This window comes from Anoplophora glabripennis, unplaced genomic scaffold (assembly GCF_000390285.2).
Source record: "Anoplophora glabripennis isolate ALB-LARVAE unplaced genomic scaffold, Agla_2.0 scaffold393, whole genome shotgun sequence".
NCBI classification, from domain to species: Eukaryota; Metazoa; Arthropoda; class Insecta; order Coleoptera; family Cerambycidae; genus Anoplophora; species Anoplophora glabripennis.
The window spans coordinates 197,466-217,559 of record NW_019416492.1 but is presented as its reverse complement, the minus strand read 5'-3'; the positions used below and the strand labels follow the sequence as shown (position 1 = coordinate 217,559).

The 20,094-nt window shown below is 30.8% G+C and overlaps 2 protein-coding genes across 2 annotated transcripts; one reads left to right on the top strand and one right to left on the bottom strand.

The window, feature by feature from the left end:
* Positions 1 to 1,968: 1,968 nt before the first annotated feature.
* Positions 1,969 to 9,013, bottom strand: LOC108907748 (zinc finger protein 311-like). Its single transcript, XM_018711543.1, has 4 exons — positions 8,872 to 9,013; positions 7,476 to 7,778; positions 6,965 to 7,275; positions 1,969 to 3,122 (listed from the first exon to the last, which is right to left on the bottom strand). The coding sequence occupies exons 1-4, from the start codon at positions 8,983 to 8,985 to the stop codon at positions 2,213 to 2,215; spliced, it is 1,638 nt and encodes a 545-aa protein (XP_018567059.1). The 5' UTR covers positions 8,986 to 9,013; the 3' UTR covers positions 1,969 to 2,212.
* A 1,306-nt stretch (positions 9,014 to 10,319) lies between these two features.
* LOC108907742 (dnaJ homolog subfamily C member 24-like) lies at positions 10,320 to 10,760 on the top strand. The gene has a single exon (XM_018711536.1). It carries the CDS (start codon positions 10,320 to 10,322, stop codon positions 10,758 to 10,760), a length of 441 nt encoding a protein of 146 aa, XP_018567052.1.
* Positions 10,761 to 20,094: the final 9,334 nt, after the last annotated feature.

Sequence of the window (20,094 nt, the reverse complement as noted above, 5' to 3'; positions counted from 1 at the left end):
AATTCTTATTTATTAAATACGTATCTTTTTACTTGAAATTTACGAAAATGTGTTTCGTGAACAGTGTTAATTGTTCATAACAGATGTTCTGGAAAGCTACATAAAATATACAGAGTTTTACGTAGTGTTATATAAAATATCCAGGTTAGAATTTTGAAAAAAAATTTTCTCGAAAAATAGGTTCGACCGCACAAAAAAAACTACAGATTCGTGTTCAGCACCATCGAAAATAGGGGGTAGACAAAATTTCGTGAAAATTGGAGGTGGTGCCACTAAAGTAAATAATTACCTTTATTTTTATTATGGAGAACTTCGCCAATAGCGTTACTATAACCGTAAATTAAAAAATTATAGTATTATATTATTATCAAAACTTTTAAAAATTGTATTTACAATCAAATTATAGCTAACAAAAAAAACAAAGTGATACATGTATAAAATATAAAAAAATATAAAAACAAATTTTCATAAGGTAGCCACCCAACTTATCTATTTACATATTATGTTTTGGTACTGTGAATAGCCAAAAACAACTTCAGAAACAAAATTCGTGATTAGTTAGTTAAACCCCGTTTATTGCTGAAAATCTTACTACATACTATACTGCTAGCTAGCAAGGAAATGAGTGTCGGTACAAAAACTGGATACCTTTTCTTGCATTCCGTTGCTTTTAAATACAAACAATAAACGTTTACATATATATAACACATAAAACATTGCTGCCAGCTTTTCGTTTGCCTCCACTTAACAAAATATTTTTAAAATATAGTGAATGTTTTTATAAAACAGGTTTATTCGTCCGTCTTCTAAATTTGCTTTACTTATACGTCTTCATAAAATTGGGGATTGGCAGTAAGACTGAAGCACTCTTGGGTCATCTTATTTCTTAAGTAGGTACCTACCTAAGTCTTAATAAACTTAAGACACAAAAAGTTTCTACCGAGACACTTGTTGCAGGAATTGTTAAAACTAGGCAAAACAATAATTTGTATGCTTCTGAAAATACCATTTTAAATATCTTGTATAATATTTCTACCATTTTTTAAACCTTTACATTACGAAATTATTCGTCTCTGTACAAAATATTAAGTTCTTTTTTCAATCTATTTATTTAAAAAACGTTTGGATACATTTGTAATCAACACTCAAACGATTTTTCGGGAAATGTTGAGAAATCTACTAAGAACATTTAAATCATGTAAATTTCCAAAACGAGTAGATACTTAATTAAAGGGAAATATATTTCTAATTCGTCGCAACTTTTGCCTGGTAGTCCAGTAATATTTTTCGCATAATTAAAAATATTTTTAAATTTTTCTTCGTTTCTTAATTCAGAAATTCTTTGACTAGCAATTTTAATTTGTTTAGAGCAGTAGTTTACGTCATTACGTCTTGAAAGAATGCGTTTCAAGAGATAAAACAATATCGTGAAAGGTTCATTATTACCTACCTATGTAGGTATATTGACAATATAATAGGTATCTATTAAATTACGTTAAATTTAGTCTTACTTTGTTTTGTTATAAGGAAGTTGTTTTTTATTTACTTTAAATTAATACCTGCCTTGTCCTTGTCCTTAAAGCCTTTGTACTATCCCTCACACTGACATCACATACTACCCGCGTAGTATGCGGCACATATATTAACCGCGAACAGAAACTTCAAACCGGTTTAAGCGAGCCTCAGTTCCCCCATAAATCACATTATTTTAACCACCTTCACTGGTCTATGGTTATTACAATAAAACAACTTTGAACAACTGACAATAGAATCCTCAATTAAGAGTTTTCAATATAATTTTCTGAGTATAAATAGACAAAAAACGTTATGAAGCTTTTTTTTTGTTAGAATGCAATACATAACAACAAAATATAGAAAAAAAAACAATAGAAAAAGTTATAAATTATTATGTAGTGTACAGATGGCGCAATCCCACTTTCAACATTACAGATTAGGCAACTTACCAATAAGATGCTTTAGTTTGTTTTTGCCTACTAAAGATATTTTTCGGGAAAAATACCTTGGGAAAAGCTTTGGAATACTCTGGAAACAACAGTCTAATTAATGTAATAATTAAATTTTTTACTCAAATTATTACTATTGTTATTATTATTTTGATATTTAACATTACAAAAAATGACTGCCATTTTTTCTTAAATCTTGTGTATCACCACCATACAGTCGATACATCCGCTTAGTGACCCGTACATTTTTATCTCGCATGTGTTTCCTGAACCTTTTTTGCAGGACACATCTTAATGTGCGCCGCGAGCCTCTCCCTATACTTGGCCTGGTACTGACAGTAACCACAAACGAACATCTGTAAATCTGTCGGTTTCGTGTGCTTCAACTGATGAATCTGAAGACTCCTTTTGGTCTTCAACTTATGCCCGCACACGTCGCACATAAACCTGCGACTTTCAGCAACATCCTTGTGGTTAAAGACGTGAATCTCCAGGTTGTACTTATATTTCGTCTCGAACTCACACAGGTAACACTTGTAAGTCTTGTGTTCCGAAGTGTGTCGCCTGCTGATGTGCTTCTTAAGGTCGCTTTTGATTCTAGCCTCGAAATCGCAAGAAGTACACTTGAACATATCGAGCTCCCTGCGGTCTATGTGTTTAAGTCTGTGCTTTTTAACATCGGACTGGCTTTTGGCTCTGTATTCACACAGGTCGCATTGAAACGGCCTCTGAGAGGGGTCGCGGTGCGACCATTCGTGCATCTCGAAGGGGTACCTGCGTTTCGCCACGAACCCGCACAAATTGCACTTGAATTCTTTCTTTTCCGGAGGGCGTCTTTCTTTTTTCTTCGGTTTTGGTCTGTCTTTGCATAACCTGCATATACACGTTTGTATTTCGGACGGGTCTTTGTGCACGAGGATGTGTCGTTCGACATTTTGGATGCTGTCTGATGTGTAACTGCAGGAGTTACATTTGTACAAGTCGCGAGGGTTTTTGTGTATCGAAACATGCACTTCCATGTCTTTTCTGAGACTGCACTGGTACTCGCAGATACAACATTTGTACCCTATGATATTTTCCGTTAAATGGTCATTTTTAGTATTACATTCAGTTACAGTAGTGTCGCTTAATGTTTGTTGATGGTGTCCTGACTGGGGGCTGAAAAACAAATGTAATTTGTTCATTAGAATATCTAAAGTGTAACAGCAAAGCTGTGACAGGTTTTGAATAATTTTCTTTATTTATTTGAGTATTTTGCCACGTGAAAAAAAAAACAAAAATAAAATAAATAAAGCAATAAAATTTCCAAATAAATAAAAAACTAAAACTGCAGAAACTGGTTAGAGGTGATGTTTTTGAACATTTAATCAAAGAATGCTATGATTAATAGAATAATTTTTTTGTTACTGAAATGTCAAAAGTCCAATAATTAATAATAAAAGGTAGCTGAAAATATGATAATTGAATTTTTTAAGTTGCGAGACGTCGATTTAAAAAAAATCATCGAAATTGGTCCATTAGAAGCTGAGCTGAAATTTTTTCGAGCATCGCAGTTTTGAACTCGAGAATTCAGATCGGAGTAGTTGTGTGTTTGCTCCCCTAATTGATTTCACGTGGTCTTGAATATCTTTGAGTGACATTTTAAATGGGACACCCGTGATTGCAAATTTTGAAAATTTTCTTATATCTAAAAAGTACTCGGAATGACAAACCTATTAGTTCAAAAAACAGCCCTTATAGTTTTGCTGTAAATAAGGGTTAACTTTAACGGGCTATAACTCCGAAAATAATGGGCGGATCATCAGTTTTTTTTTTAAATACTCGTCTTTCCGAGCACTTTCAAACCATATTTAAAAATAAAAAATAATTTGAAAAAAAATATTGCAATTGTTTATAAGCGTAAAAATTGCGAAAATGTTTAAACAATCACCACGGCTCACCTAATTGTCCGATTTGAATTTTTCAAAAACCATTTTAAAGCTTGAGAGCTCTTCTTTTTGTGATGAAATTTTCAAGTATTCAAAGGCTTTAGATTTGTAGAAATTTGATTTTGAAAATTTAATTAAAAAAAAAATTTAACAATTAGGTATTATGTAAAAACTATCAAACCGAATTGGATGAAATTTGGTGTGATAATTCTATGCTCTAAGAAGTTTAATTGGGAAAAGTATGAAGATCCTAGGTATTATTCAAGTGTCTGAAAAAAATTCACAAATAAACTAGCATTTTTTGCAATTTTTTAAATGATTTTTCCGATTTTTGCAATAACAATAATTATTATTTCGAATTGCAACTAACTATCTTTATCAAAATTTAATTACAAAACTTTATTTCCTCTTCCATTTTTGTCTAAAATGAATAGTTGCTAAATTGTCGACGAGAAATCCAAGAAAAAAATTAATTTTTTTGCAATTTTTTTATACTTTTTTGCAGTAACAATTAAGCCCACGTTTTTTTTATTTGCATAGAAGTATTATCATTTCTGATGTTATTTAGAAGCCGTTAAAGCAAAAATCTCCTATCACATGTGTTTTACCCAATCCGAAACAGATACCGCCTGGACTAATTAAGATATTCAATTTTGTGTTGGTGTTTAAAGCCACGGCAAGTCAAACTTATGATTATTTAAATAGAATGCCCTCTATATTACGTCATATTTGAACAGAACACTTTTTCAGCATTGTAATGACATTAAGGTTTGACGTGTCTATGAAAATGAAGATATAATTATTAGAATATGCCAAATGAGTAACGTGTTAAACATAGCCATATACTCAGGAAGTTGAGTATGAAGACCACCGTTTCCAGGAGAAATTTCTCACCCGTAGCACTACCAAATATGCACGTCCGATAGACTTTGCCTCCTTTCAACTGGAATATCCCTTTCCCTGATTACCGTTTGCTTATTTATAATACTGTTGCACAATGCTGCTTACGCTTTCTCCTTGGCTGGTAATAACTCCGCTTAATTTCTGTTGTGCTAACTAACTGACTAAATTTATGTCTAGATTTAGAATAACCCATAATTACTGTTTTCATTTTCAGAGACATTTGGAACATGTATACAGGCTGTTACAAATAGTTTAAATAACTAGGTGGATTTCACAGGGTCTAACAAAACTTAAAGTGCACGATAATTGAAGAAACACAGAAATCTAAAAAAATTAGAAAAATTTGGAACGAATACATTGAAGATGAATTTTTGGAGACAAAACGTCTGAATCTGGTTTCAGCTGAGGCAGTACAGTATTGGGGGTCTTGCAATAAATGTAATAAAATTTCCAGGGTCGTATTTAAAAAAATGAAGTTGATGATGGTCCTGGAAAGATGAAACGTTACATACAAAAATTGATTATGCCATTTGATAGAGGGTAAAAAGTTGCCATGAGAAAGTGTTGAAATAAGAATTTCAATATCACCTCAAACAAGGCTGAAATGAAACAAAAATGGATTTCCAAATTTCGTTTTTTTCTTTTAATATTTCGAAAACTAATCTCAATTTTGCCCCCATTTAAGCTGCGTAATCAGGGGACCAACATTATGCTTCTACAAAATCAAGGCAAACATGATTTGTTTTCGAAATATTTGGAAGAAACCGAAATTTTGGAAATCCGTTTTTGTTTCATTTCAGCCTCGTTATCTAAATTTTTCTCTATCTTTGTTTATTGAAATATCGTACACTGAAAGTGTCGTTAGACCATGTGAAATCCATCTGGTCATTTAAACTGTTACCACCACGCATTAAAATAAAACATTATTAGAGTTATATTCCAGTGTCCATAGTTATTTCTAGGCTTCTCGAATGCTCAAAATTCAAACAAATTCAGATCTATTTTTTTTTTTCCAGGATATTCATACAAATACATCTGACATACTCTTTCACAGTTACAGATATAATAAATTCCGATAATGTTACGCTGATCTTCATTTTCAACCTTTGCCAAAACGAAAATGTTATTGAACATTACTGAAATTTTTTAAAGAATAATATTATATTCAGTTGGCGTTTTGGTTGTTCATTAATTTGTCACAATAAAATTAAAATTGTAATAATGTTTTAATTTTGACGCAACAACTTATTGAGTAATGTATGACCAAGTGATAGTAATAGTTAATAATAATAAATGTTTTATTGTAATGCGTGGTGGTAATAGTTTAAATAACTAGATGGATTTCACAGGGTCTAAGGACACTTACAGTGTACGATAATGCAATAAACAAAGAAATCTAAATAAATAATTTAGATAAATTTAGAAAGAATACACTGAAGATGAATTTTTCGAGACAAAACATCTGAATCTGGTTCGGACTGAGGCAGTATAGTATTGGGGGTCATGAGGCTTGCAAAAAAAGTAATAAAAAAGTTGATGATGGTCCTGGAGATACGAAACATTACATATAAAAATTGATTATGCCGTTTGATAGAGGACAAAAAGTGGTCATGAGAAAGTGTTCTTCTTTTTTCAATATCACCTTAAACAAGGTTGAAATGAAATAAAAAGGGATTTCCAAAATTTCGGTATTTTTCAAATATTTCGAAAACTAATGAACACTACTTTCGATCATAGTTAAAATAAAAGAAATATAACAGACCCCTGGAATTAAACTTTCTTTATTGTAGCTGTCCGAGTGCTTACTTCTAAACCGAAGGTAAGATTCTCGTGGAGTTTTCCCCACGTAAAAAATAAGGAAAAAAAACATAAAATCCAGAGTATGTTCCTGTGATATTACTCACCGCCATCAGCTGCTAAACACTGCCTGAACAGGCACGTCAGTGACAATTGCAATTTACAGTTTAAAATTAATGCAAGTTAGTAGTTAAACGAAAAGAACATCACAAATGTTTTTTTACAAAAGTTTAAAATGGTCTCTTACAAAATTCAATTTTTTGTTATTTTTTTGTTTCGTTGAATCACATTAAAACTTGTCACAACATCACTGTTACTCTCTTACATGTTACCTTTTTTTTTTAATAGAAATTATGATGTGACTTTTGTTACCTGTCTTCGCTACTTTCTTCAGATTCCATTTCCTCACACTTTATCGACTTTTCCTGTATGTCTGTTTCAGTTTCTATTCCAATTTCGACAGCTTTCGTTAAAGCCTTATCTTTATATTCTAGTTCGATCTCCTCAGTTTTAACATATGAATCTAATAATAATACGTTTGGTTTAATATCCTGGTCGTTATTACCACCGGTACTGTTACGTTTTTCCATGGAGTCCAAACAATTCTTGATAAAACTGGTGTGGGCGGTCAGAGAATCCAAACATAACTTGCAGATGATGGGATCTTCCGTGACACCAAAATCCTAAAAATGAAATTTTAAAATAATTATGCAACAAGTGTGGAAGGTAACACTTCTTTCATGACTGCCATTTTGTCCGTGTCAGAAGAGCAAAATAGCAAAAAAAAAGCAGTTTGCACTTTGGCGAATTAACATACACTAAATTTCAATGCTCAATATGTAAATAAAACTATTTGACTTGTTTAAATAAAATATACACTTACAAGTTCAGGAATGTACGAGTGAATTAAATCCGATTCAATTTGATGAAACGAGGCAAATTCGTCCCTCACCAGCTGCATACATAATCGACACACTTTGTGATCACTAAATGCGCTTGATAAATGCCTATTTCCTTTCTCCTTAACATATATATCTCTTAAATCAACCGGTAACATATTTTGTGAATCAGCATACGATCTAATGGTGTTATCTATGTAGACAGTTGTTAGTTTAAACTTGAATGCTGCAAGTAACTTTAAAGAACATGCACTGCACATTAAATATTTGCTTTCACGATCCAAATCCTGAAATAAAAAGAGCAATATCAAACTAATTGACAGTTGGGTGTTTTGATGCATAACAATCCATACAAATTCACTATACAAACATAAAAGAATAACATATTTTTCTTAGATGTTCTGATTAAAAAGAATAGAGACTGATGTTAAATAAGGATTTAGGTAAAAAAAGTCAAGAAGTAGTAAAAGTAAATATTTAAATTTAATATCAAATCATCATGTAAATTTAAACGAATTAATCAAATTTTCAAAAATGAAAAAATCTTCAAAACATCTTGTGCTCTGTTATTTTTATTAAATTTGTTTGATTATAATAGTTTGAAGACATCATCATGATTTTTATAAAAACAAACAAAATATTATGCAAAAAATAAGTGATAGCATCTGGGGCCGTTCTTAGGAATAACTTTTAATAATTATTTTATTAATTTGACAGTTTGATCAAAATAGTTTGATGATATCAAAACTATCAAATGTTTTAGATCAAACAACTTTGATGGATTTACATAGGTTTATTACTGGTCTTCTTTGACTATGATATAAAGTTAATTGAAGCACTACAAGGTGTTCATTGGGGATGACTTACCCCTAAAATTGTACCGAACTTTTTTTTCATTGATCAAACTGAAAAATAATAATATTCCATTACGAATTTCTTCATGAATAAATCGCTTTGTGAAGAAGCTCGACAAGTGACATGAAATCTACTGTCAAATAACTTTATGAATTTATTCAGAAAGTTCTTCACAAATTATAGCTGTTTTACATTAAGAATTTATTCATGAAAGAATTCACGAATGAATTAATTCATAAAATTCGTGAATTGGTTTTACAGTTTTAAACTTCGTGAATTTCTTTGAAACAAAAACAACTATTACCAACTTTGCAAACAAGTAAATAAAGACAAATTTAAATGAATACATTTTCTTGAATAAGTTGAGACTAGTTATTTTTTTAACTAGATTAAATGCAAAACAATTGTAATGGTACTTTATTCTGTTTTTTACCCTTTATGCATAAAACTATAAATAAATTCGCAATGCAAAACAGGTATTAGTGATAGACAATAGTATATCGTACTTAATTTTTGAAAACTTACACGTTTCAGAAGAACTTCTAACATTTGAATTGTATCTTTTTCTATTGCTTCAAAATGTGTATTTTTCATGGTGTTAAGGCAAAATATGCAGAACTTTTCTTTAAATTCCTCCATTTAATGGTGTTTCGACTTTTTGTTTCCGAATGCAAGAATAGAGGTTAAAAACTTCTTATTGTCTTCTTCTTCTTTTTGCAAACTTACAGCCACAAAACTTATAATACACTTACAGCATTTAACATTTTTTAACTCAGGCCCTAAATAAAATATATCTTCATCCTGTACTATGGATACTGTGGAGTGTGAGTATGGCCACAGCTTATGGGTGCTTTAAATGATGGAAATTTTCTCTCAGTGGAACTAAGTGTAAAGGTGCAAAGTCGAAAACGCTGTTATAAATTTTTTACAAATCGTATCAATGCAATCAAAAGAGTTATTGATCTTGCTGTTCGAAAAATGAACAGAAATATTTTAATATGTAATAACATGCTGAATTTTAAATTCTCCGACGGGCTCCGATTATTTATGTAATGGATATCCAGAAGCCATGAATCAACTGCTACCATTCGTTAAAATTCCTGATAATTCTAATTTTACATAGCATTTTGATTATCAGGTCGATATTGTTTTGGCAAAGTAACTTTCCAACATCTGTTTCGTCAGAAGGAAAAGGTTATTCGTATTAAATTAGAGGAATTAAACTACCATTGGCAATTATAATTATTTGTTCGTTCCAATGTTAGGTATTGACTCTCGAACTATTTGCCAACGCTTTCCACTTCGGATCGGAATGTCAACTAGTGATGGGAGATTTCGAGTGAAAAATCGAGTGGTACTCGATTATTGAGATCACTCGAGATATCTCGAGATGTTTACTCCCACCACTCGAGTGATTATTACCCTACGGTTGCACCCCAAAATGTTAGTGCATACTGCAAATAGTCACTGATTGCGTAACCTTTTTTTTTAGAATAAAACGAAAAAGTAGTTAGGTTTTGAAGTGCGTGAGCTTTTTTTTTTTTTTAGCTACGCTTATAAGTAATATATGACGAATACAAACATATTTGTGCGCCGCTGGGATGAAAACGACCAATATCTCGTATCTCGAGTGATCACTCGATTATTAGAAGTACTCGATTACCGATAACTCGATTATTAAAATTGGTCGATTATGCCCATCACTAATGTCAACCAAATTATAAATATACTTGTTGTGACTGGTTCACAGACAAATAAAAAAGTATTCGAGTCGTCTTTGTATTGGTCGCAAAGAAATTGCTCATCCGGTTCGATTCCAACTTGCATCTTCTATTCTTCTATGCTATGCGGATAGGCCTTTAATGAAACAGTTGGCAGTTGGCCACCTAGACCTAGCCTAACCTCAAATTTTATTTTCAATTTCAATTATTGTTACTTTTGTCTTAAAATTATCTATCAATATCAATATACCGATGGACAAAGAAGCAACATGCAGCAAAAGTAATGGTACAGTTGAAGGAAATTACTATGAAATTTTAGGGTGCGATCAGAAGGCTTCTTTCTTTGAACTGAAGCGGAATTATCAACAGTTGATCAAGAAGTACCATCCAGATAAACACGAGGGTTCATCTTCGACAAGTGAAAAGTTTATTGCCATAGATAAGGCGTATAAAACATTAATGGATGAAAACTCGAGGAAGGATTATGATACATCTCTCCTTAAAAGAGACTTTGACGAACATTTTTTAATACACGTAGAATTATCACAGAGTGAACTAGACTTTAGTGAGGATGACACCGCTTTATATCTTTGTCGATGTGGTGAAAATTTTGTGATACATAAGAAAGACTTAAATGAAGGAGGATATGTTATGGAATGCTTCCAGTGTTCTAACAGTATACTAATAAAGTGAAATGAAAATATGACTAATGTATTTATTTATATTGTTATACAAACACATGCTAAAATGTTGAGTGTAAGTAGTTTTCTGTTTTATTTAGGGTGTTCCGAAACTTAATACTATTGTTACACTTTTGAACCAAGTGAAAAACTAATTTCTACACTTTTGTCAGGCTTGTCATAAAATAGAGAATAAGGATGTTTTGCTAAATTAAACTAGTTTTATTTATATGTTTTATTTTCAGTGTTTGATCTGGACATTAAAAATTTAATTAATTTAAAAGTAATTTTATGGTAATAAGAAGTTCATGTGTTATTTCGTTAGGATGGACTGTTTGGGAGTAAAATCTATTTTAGAATTATCTTAGTATAAAAATGCTTGCTCTAATTTGTAAATTTATTTAATTTAATATTGTCATGAATTTAAATATTATATGTTATTTGTTGAACTGGAATCACAATACTGTGAAAGTGTTTCTGAATTAGTGTAATTTTAACAAAAATTTATCAAGTTCATTGTCAGCGGTTGGAATCAGTTCAGAGACAGTTTTTAAAATTTTTATCTTATTTGAAAGATGGGTCTTCTCCTCCCAGAGGTTTTCCCCAGAATCAACTGCTTAACAGATTTAATTTGGATTCACTGGAAACCAGACGTAATATTATGTTGATTCGATTTCTGTACAACATCTTAAATAACAATATTGATTGTCCTGAACTTTTAGAAAAAATAAATTTTTTGATACCTCGTGTGAATTCTAGACAGCAAGTTCTGTTTTACTGTGCTACTCCTCGTACAAATATTTTAACAAAGTCTCCCATATCATTGATGTGTGGGCTTTATAATAAAATCGCTTCTAACTGTGATATACATAGTGATGCATTAAAGAGTATATGTAGTTGGGTGGCTCGCTTAACGTGATTTTGTGTTGTCTTGTATTTTTTGTAAATTACATTTTGTTTGTATCATGATGCTGCATTGTTATTTTCTTTTTTGTAAATATTTTATCTATTAGTAGAATATTTTTTATGTATGTGTGTATGTGTGTATATATGTGTATATATGTATGTATGTCTCTACTAGAAGCATAAAATTACCTTAAAAATCGGACAGAGAAAATTAAAACAACGATGGAAAAAATGAACTTTGAATCTAGGGTTCTTGTCATTTTGTTGGCCAATACAGGGTGGTCTCGAGGTAATGGGCCAAAATTTATGGGTAGATTCCCGAAGCAAAAATATTGCGATTTAGCCGAACTTACCTTAACCCAAAAGTTAATAGTTAAAGAGATACAAGGTGTTAAATGTAAAATATTATTTTAGTTTATTTCCATTTTATTTCTTAATAAATGTAAATATCTACACAAAATTTTGGGGTTTGGGGTTCTTTGAGTAGAGGAATTGAAATTTGTTCACAGTTTGGTTATATATATATGTGTATATATGTAAAGGCAAACAATTATATTTATGTATGCATATGGGTACTTATAGGTACATACATCACAAATTATTGTACTTTTGTCATATTTTCTTATTCCTGTAATTGGGTTTCTTCCTGTTGGAATAATAAAGAGTATTATTATTATAAAAAAATGAACGAAAAAATGGAAAAGCAACAGTATTTCTAAAACTCATTTTTTAAATAAAAATTTCAAATCTTTAACCAAATAGACTCGTTTCCCAAAATTTCCAATTTATTTTTTACTTTATTTTTTCCAGCTCAAAGATTGTATGCTGACACCAAAGGTTAAGACCATCTGGAGACACCCTGAGTATATTAAATGTTGGAAGGAGATCGATTATTATTTGTGTCTATAAATAAAATTTTTTAGTGTGAATTACATTTTTCCATTAAAATAAAAATATATAAAAGTTTTACCTTTTTTTCAACTCCGCAGATACACTATATTGTGTTTCTCTTGCTGCACAAAATGAAATACATGTTAAATATTTTTAGCAAATCTGACAAAATTTTTAAATAAAGTGGGAAACGACCCTATAGCTCTATGCGGTGTATTTGTATTTGGACAACCAAGTAAATTTAACAATAAAAATAAAATATAAATAAGTAGGTAGTTAAGATAATAAAATAAAATGTAAGCAAGTTTTAACAATTATCAAATTATGTACCTAGAGGGTAGATGTGTCATGACTAGAAATTTTACAATTCAAAAAAAAACAGGAAAATTGTGGAAAGAAACTGTTTTTCTTTTTATTAATTTTTGAAGAAAAAAATTGAAGAAATTGGAAGAAACAAAAAAGAACAGGCTTCTAGATGTATTTTGTGGAAATAAACTTTCATGAATATAAAAATATCATATTCTAACAAAATGCATACATATATTCAGAATTTCTTCAAAAACGTCAAATTAGGCGAGCTCACATAAATTAACAAAAAGGACAAAGGTATTTTTTTAAAACAATATTCAAAATTTCCATGACTAGACACAAAAAGAACCAAAATATTAGTTTCAAAAAAACAAGTGTTTAACATGCGTTTTCATCAAATTCTTCTGACTCCAGGGCAACATGTTCTTGATTATCTTGAACTTGTTCAAGAGCGGTGGTCTCATGATTTTTTTATTAAAATAATTTATTAGTTATTTTTTTAATATACAGGGTGTTTTGCATAAGAACCGATACAGAGCAGGGGCATGTAGGGGAATCCAAAATATGGTGATTTAACGTAACTTTACATTTATACTAAGGCTTGAAAGTGGAGTTTCAATGTCTCGGATATACTTGAACTTAGAAAAACCAAATTTGGTACACGGTGTGAGTGTACCAAGAGCATTAATCGACAGTAAGTAGAGTTCAATTAAAGCATTTTAAAGAGTTGATAAGGGATGATAAACCATTAAAATATGACAGAATTTTTTAACTCGGTGGACCTAAAAAATTATTACTTTATTTTAAGAGGAATTTAATTCTAAAACTTTTCTTACTCTTGTTAGTTTTCAAAAAACTTTGTCGTTTTCAACAAAAACACGAATAACTTGACGTTCAGGAGAAAAGTTGGAATAAAAATACACTGTTGTTTAAATTGTTTGTTTTTCTATTAAATTATTCTTGCAACTTTTTTCCTGATCGTCAAGTTTGACGTTTAAATTTATAGTCAACTTTTAAATTTTCGATGATTTTAAATAACAGCTACAATAAGTATTTTTTATTATTTGTGTTGTTGAACAAAGATTTTTGAAAACTAACAAGAGTAAGAAAAGTTTTAGAATTAAATTAGTCATAACTTTTTTAAGTCCGCAAATGGGTGAAAAAACGCTTCAATTGAACTCTACTTACACTGTCGATTAATATGCTTTTGATACACTCAAATCGTGTACCAAATTTGATTTTGAAATATAAGTGAGATTTGATATTGAAATATAAGTGATATTGATTTTTTTCAAAATTTTTAACCCCACTTTCAAGGCCTATAACTTCTCAGGGATGCAACTTAGTATAAAGGTTAAATCACCATATTTTGGGTTCTCCTACATGCCCCTGATCTGTGTCAATTCTTATGCAAAACACCCTGTATAATATGTATACAGGGTGGTCCCGAGGTAATGGACCAAAATTCATGGGTAGATTCCTCAAGCAAAAATATTGCGATTTAACCGAACTTACCTTAGTCCAAAAGTTGATAGTTAAAAAGATACAGGCTGTTTAATGTAAAATGTCATTTCAGTTTTTTTTAACTTATTCCTTAACAAATGCAAATATCCTCACAAAATTTTGGGGATTGGAGTTCATAGAGGGCGCTAGCTGCAGTAGATTGAATGTGTTAAAAACGACATAACTTTTTTGTACTTTAAGGTATCTCATCTTTGGTAACAAATTCTTATTTTTAAACTTTTTTACACAAAAAGGGTATACTTTATTAAAGTAGCTATCTCGACGCATCTTTTTCGAGATATTTGGCTTTGAAACTTCCAATGCTGTTGCATTAAATTACAATTAAATACCTACAGGTATTATAAATTTAGCGGTAAAGTTTCTTAAGTAGGATTTGGACGAAAATCAAATAATTGACATCTTCCACAGTGGTGCTATCATTTGTATGCTAATTTGTATTAAGTATTATTCGTACCTATCTAATTAAAATTATATCTTAGCTTACAATTTAAATTGTATACTCGTACTCGTATACATAAATGTGTGTTGTTTATGGAGAAACTATAAACACTTGAGAAGAACTTTAGTAGCAGGTTTTAAATGCTGCAATGTCATTTCGCATTAAGGATTTATACTTTAAAGTGTGAATCTTTTAATAAACGCGTTGGTAAATGTGTTGAAGTTAGAGGTGGACATTTTGAGCAATTATTGTCAAACAGGCATATTTTTCTACTAATTTTTACTATTTTACTGTTCATTACAATTTTTAATTCTAAATAAACCCTTGTTTTTGACATTTCTAAATTATTTTAATTATTTCAACTATTAGCATTGGAAGTTTCAAAGCCAAATATCTCGGAAACGGTGCGAGACAGCTACTTTCATAAAGTCTACCTTTTTGTGTACAAATAGTTGAAAAATAAGAATTGATGAGATGAGATACCTTAAAGTACAAAAAAGTTATGTCGTTTCCAGCACATTCAACCTACGGCAGCTGGCGCCCTCTATGAACTATAACCAAAATGTGAACAAATTTCAATTCCTCTACTCAAAGAACCCCAAACCCCAAAATTTTGTGTAGATATTTACATTTATTAAGAAATAAAATGGAAATAAACTAAAATAATATTTTACATTTAACACCTTGTATCTCTTTAACTATTAACTTTTGGGTTAAGGTAAGTTCGGCTAAATCGCAATATTTTTGCTTCGGGAATCTACCCATAAATTTTGGTCCATTACCTCGAGACCACCCTGTATTGGCCAACAAAATGACAAGAACCCTAGATTCAAAGTTCATTTTTTCCATCGTTGTTTTAATTTTCTCTGTCCGATTTTTAAGGAAATTTTATGCTTCTAGTAGAGACCAGTCGGAATGGGATTCTTGAAGTGTCCTTCGCGATCACGCATTAGTGAACAAGGCCACTTTGTAGCCATAGTCAGGAGTAGTTTTGGGATCAGCAAAATAAAATCTAGATTACGGTAATATTTTAGGGCACAAACGAGGGTAGTGTGCGTCTTGTACAAAAAATTAATGTAATAATAAAATGAATTTAACTTGAAACAATTTGTAATTTTTTCGTTGAACTTAAAATTTGTAAACAAGATGTTGAATTACAATGGAAAAACCAAAAGTTAAAGTATAATAAATAAACCTCTTGAAGAATCATTATGTCATGATGCAGTTTTTCCTTGTTTAATGTAGCTTAAAAATCTAATCCACTGAAAAATATAAGCGTTTATATTTTTGTTTAGACATAATATTTTTACAGTAAATGGAGTGAAGTTACAGAAAATAAGTTTTACAAAATTTCTACCAATTAAAAATATGAGAAACTGTTTACAGTATTCTTAGCGACTCAAATATATAGGCTGTTACAAATTCGCTTCTCACTTCTTCACAATAAGTAAGTAAGTAAGTGTACTATTTTGCTTATTTTTAGTTATACAAGCACCATACCCTCCTATTTTACTCAAATATGTTGGTAAAATCTATGTACCTACTAATTTTGGGGTACTTACCTCGTATTAATCAGGTAAATAAAATTTATATTAAAAAAAGCCTTTTGTGTATTGTTCATATGTACATTTTTTAAATATAGAAATATGTCAGATCAATGCCAGATCACTGCAAATCTACAATAAAACATTTAGTTAATGACACCACCATCCTTAAAACATAAAAAAGAACAAACTCGATCTTATTCCGAGCATGATAAATAAAATAAATAAATTCCTCTATAAATCCTTCAAAACTTCATCTTTATTGTGTATTAATCATTTCGAAAAGAAAAAGTTGATAGGACTTAAATGGGAATTAAATATTGGATTTAATAGAGGTTGTAACCAGAAATGAAACTGTTACACCACTAGGATTGGCAGTAGATTGATTTTGTACCTACAATTTTGCTTTAAAAATATGGGATTCGCTAAAACTTAGGCATATCATATCTTCTTGTTTTTGACATATTTTATTTTATTGCTCTCCCAAAATTTGTCTTGAAACAGTCACAAAAATATTAACTACTCTCTTTTTAAATAATTAATGATTATTGTACTTCTGCCACTGGTATGATGTGAATCAAATTTAATTTAAATAATATATTTGTTATGTTGGCAAATATAAAGAATATAATTTTTTCAGTCAAAGATTGTTTGAAAAATTTTGCTTTGGAAAACCTTATTTATTTTCAAAATTTAAGTCTAACTCTGTATAAATATGTAAAAATTATGCCAGAGCTAATAACGTATTTAATATATTTAAAAAAAGATTAAAGCTATATACAGGGTGTCCGCGTTTTTTGTAGCAGGACTTTCACAACTTGTACTAAAAGTACTTTAAAAAAAAGTTTATGTAAACATATATGTATAGATGCGTCGTTTTCAATTTACAGTGTTCAAGTTTAAAAAGAGATTTGATTTTTTATTCGTAAAACGAAAACCCCTTTTTAGACTTTGTTGAAACTTGGCAACTTTGTTTGTAATAATAATACTCAGTTTTCTCACATAATTTAATTTGTCCTATTTTCTCCAGTGGCGTCACAACAAGATACCAGCTTGATAAAAATAGAAAAAAATATGGTACGCCACTGCTTTTTGGTAAGTTTGAAATTTTTCTCAGATTTAGCTATCAAAAACACAACTTTTTTGTTATTTACTTTTTTCCTATCTCGCTTTGTTTAGACAGAAATAAAACTTTTTGTTTCACACAGTTTATTGTAAGATAATAAAAAAAATAAACAACACGGTATGGAAAAACAACTTATTGTATAAATAGACTTCAAAGGAGCTGTTCGAAATGCCCGCCATTTCGTTCTACACACAAATTACAGCGACGTATCAAAGACCGCCTAACGTCTCCCAAATGATGTGGAGTTATTCTGAAAGCAGCGTTCCGGATTCGTCGTACAAGTTCCTGTTGCGAGTTAACAGGCGTAGAGTAAACTGCATCCTTAATAAATCCCCAAACAAAAAAATCCAAAGGTGTTAGATCAGGCGATCGCGGAGGCCACCCAACTGGACCTCCACGATCCACCCATCTCTGTGGATACTCTGTATTCAGCCAGCTTCGTACCACCAAAGAGTACTGGGAAGGGCATCAATCTAATTGAAAAAACGAGTCTATTCTTTGTTGAAAAGGAACATCGTCTAGCATGTTATCATGCTGGGTAGTTAAAAATTCAATAACTAATTGACCGCTAATCTATTGTGCAGGATGTAAGGTCCCAACAAAAAATCCTTGGCAACTCAAAAACATATATATTCACGGCACACTTTGTAACAAGTAAATAAATAAATTAAGCAAATCTTCGAACCTATTAATGAAAATGTTTTATTTCTGACTAAACAAAGCGAGATTTAAACTTGAACACTGTAAATCGAAAACGACGCATCTATACATATATGTTTACATGAACTTTTTTTTTTAAAGGACTTAGTACAAGTAGTAGTTGTGAAAGTCCTGCTACAAAAAACGCGGACACCCTGTATAAATATAATTCCTATTATCTAGAATGTATTGTCATCTTTGACATTTACAGTTTTAATTTTCTGTTCTTTTACCTTTGCATACAAGTTAATGAAGAAGAAAATCAAACTAGCTAAATGGTATTAGCTATATGTGAAATGCCATCCATTTAATGAAACCAGGAGATAACACAGATGGGATATATTACTGTATTGTAAGTCTCAAATTTTAAATATATTCTAAACTACTACGGACAACAGGAACTTGTAAACATTTTCTAAATGCTAAAAAAATATTTTTTTATCGTGTAACTGTATTAAGTATTGTCGTGACGGTATTTCTGTTCTGGATTGAGCAATAGTACCCAGATTCTCGTGTTTCACCTCTGGTGCCGGAGTGCTGGAACGGGATGAAAAGTTGTCTCCAAGGACATTTAAATAAAGAGGACTTATTTATTTACATTTCTAGATGAAGCCTGGTCTATTCACAGTCTAATTGTATCATTGTTGTCAGCTGTATAATTATACTGGAAATGTACTTAATATTTTTATCGCAATTTTCATCACAATTGTGAAAATTATTATTATAGGATAGTATTATTAAGTTATGCATACAATATTGTTAAATTCTGTACATATTAAACTATTTTTCATTTTTCATATTTGCCATGTTTGAAGACTTGGCAACTACGCAATAATTTGTAGCGTGTTCCTCGTTCGTTCTGCCGTGGTTGGCAGAATATGGCGTCTCTTGTTAGAAAATAGTTGTGATTTTAGTAAGTGAAACGTGATTAGTGTTTATACATGTATTTTGGATAAACTTTTAAGGTGTGAATATATGGTTAGACAGTGCAGAATTTGTAAGAAATTGGATTATAAACATCCACATCAGCTATCCTTCCACAGGTAAGCGTGCTTGAAGGTGACTTTGGAATGTATATGCAACTGTGGCCATTGTCGTGCGTGTGGGTAACTTTTATTTGAATAACGGTAAAATTTTATAAAACTGACTTGGTATTTTTTTTTAAATTTTTGCTGACATAGTAAGAAAACAATAATATGAACCACGTTTGGCCATTAAAATCAAAGGAAAATGCTGCACCACAAATAAGTTACAGACATTATTTATATTTAATATATTTATAGGTATTTCAATGTTATCCCTTATACCCAACATTACAAATTTTAATCATTCATCATTTTCATTTTCCTCTATGACAAAAACCTTTTCAAAAATATATTTACAATTTTACTAAATGCACGAGCATAAAAACTGAATAAATACAACAGCAAAAATATGGTGGTGGTTCACTTATACATAAAAATACCGAAGATGCAATCAACTGAAAGTTGCATTCATTCAACCATTTGATGTTCTCCTTTGGGAATATATTTTTATGTCTCACTGAAAATTTGCCTCAGTATTCTAAAAGTGAAATGTGAACGTTTTTAGGATGCTTTGGGGATGGTGCAACAAGAAAGAAATGGTTACAGTTATTGGGATTCCAAGAAGTTATAAAAATATTATATATATTTATTATAAAAATACTGAGTACCTGTTGAAATATATTGACTTAGGACTATAAAATATTTTATTTTGACCCATCCAAAATGTACGACATTGGAGATGTAATCGTTGGCATCAGTTGGATGAAAATAAAGCCCTCTGCTTTCCCCTTGTCTAGCTTCACCCAACATATGAGATGGACTGTGACTTGCATAGTCCCCTTTATTTAAATGTCCTTGGTTGTCTCCCTTTTCACACCAACCGC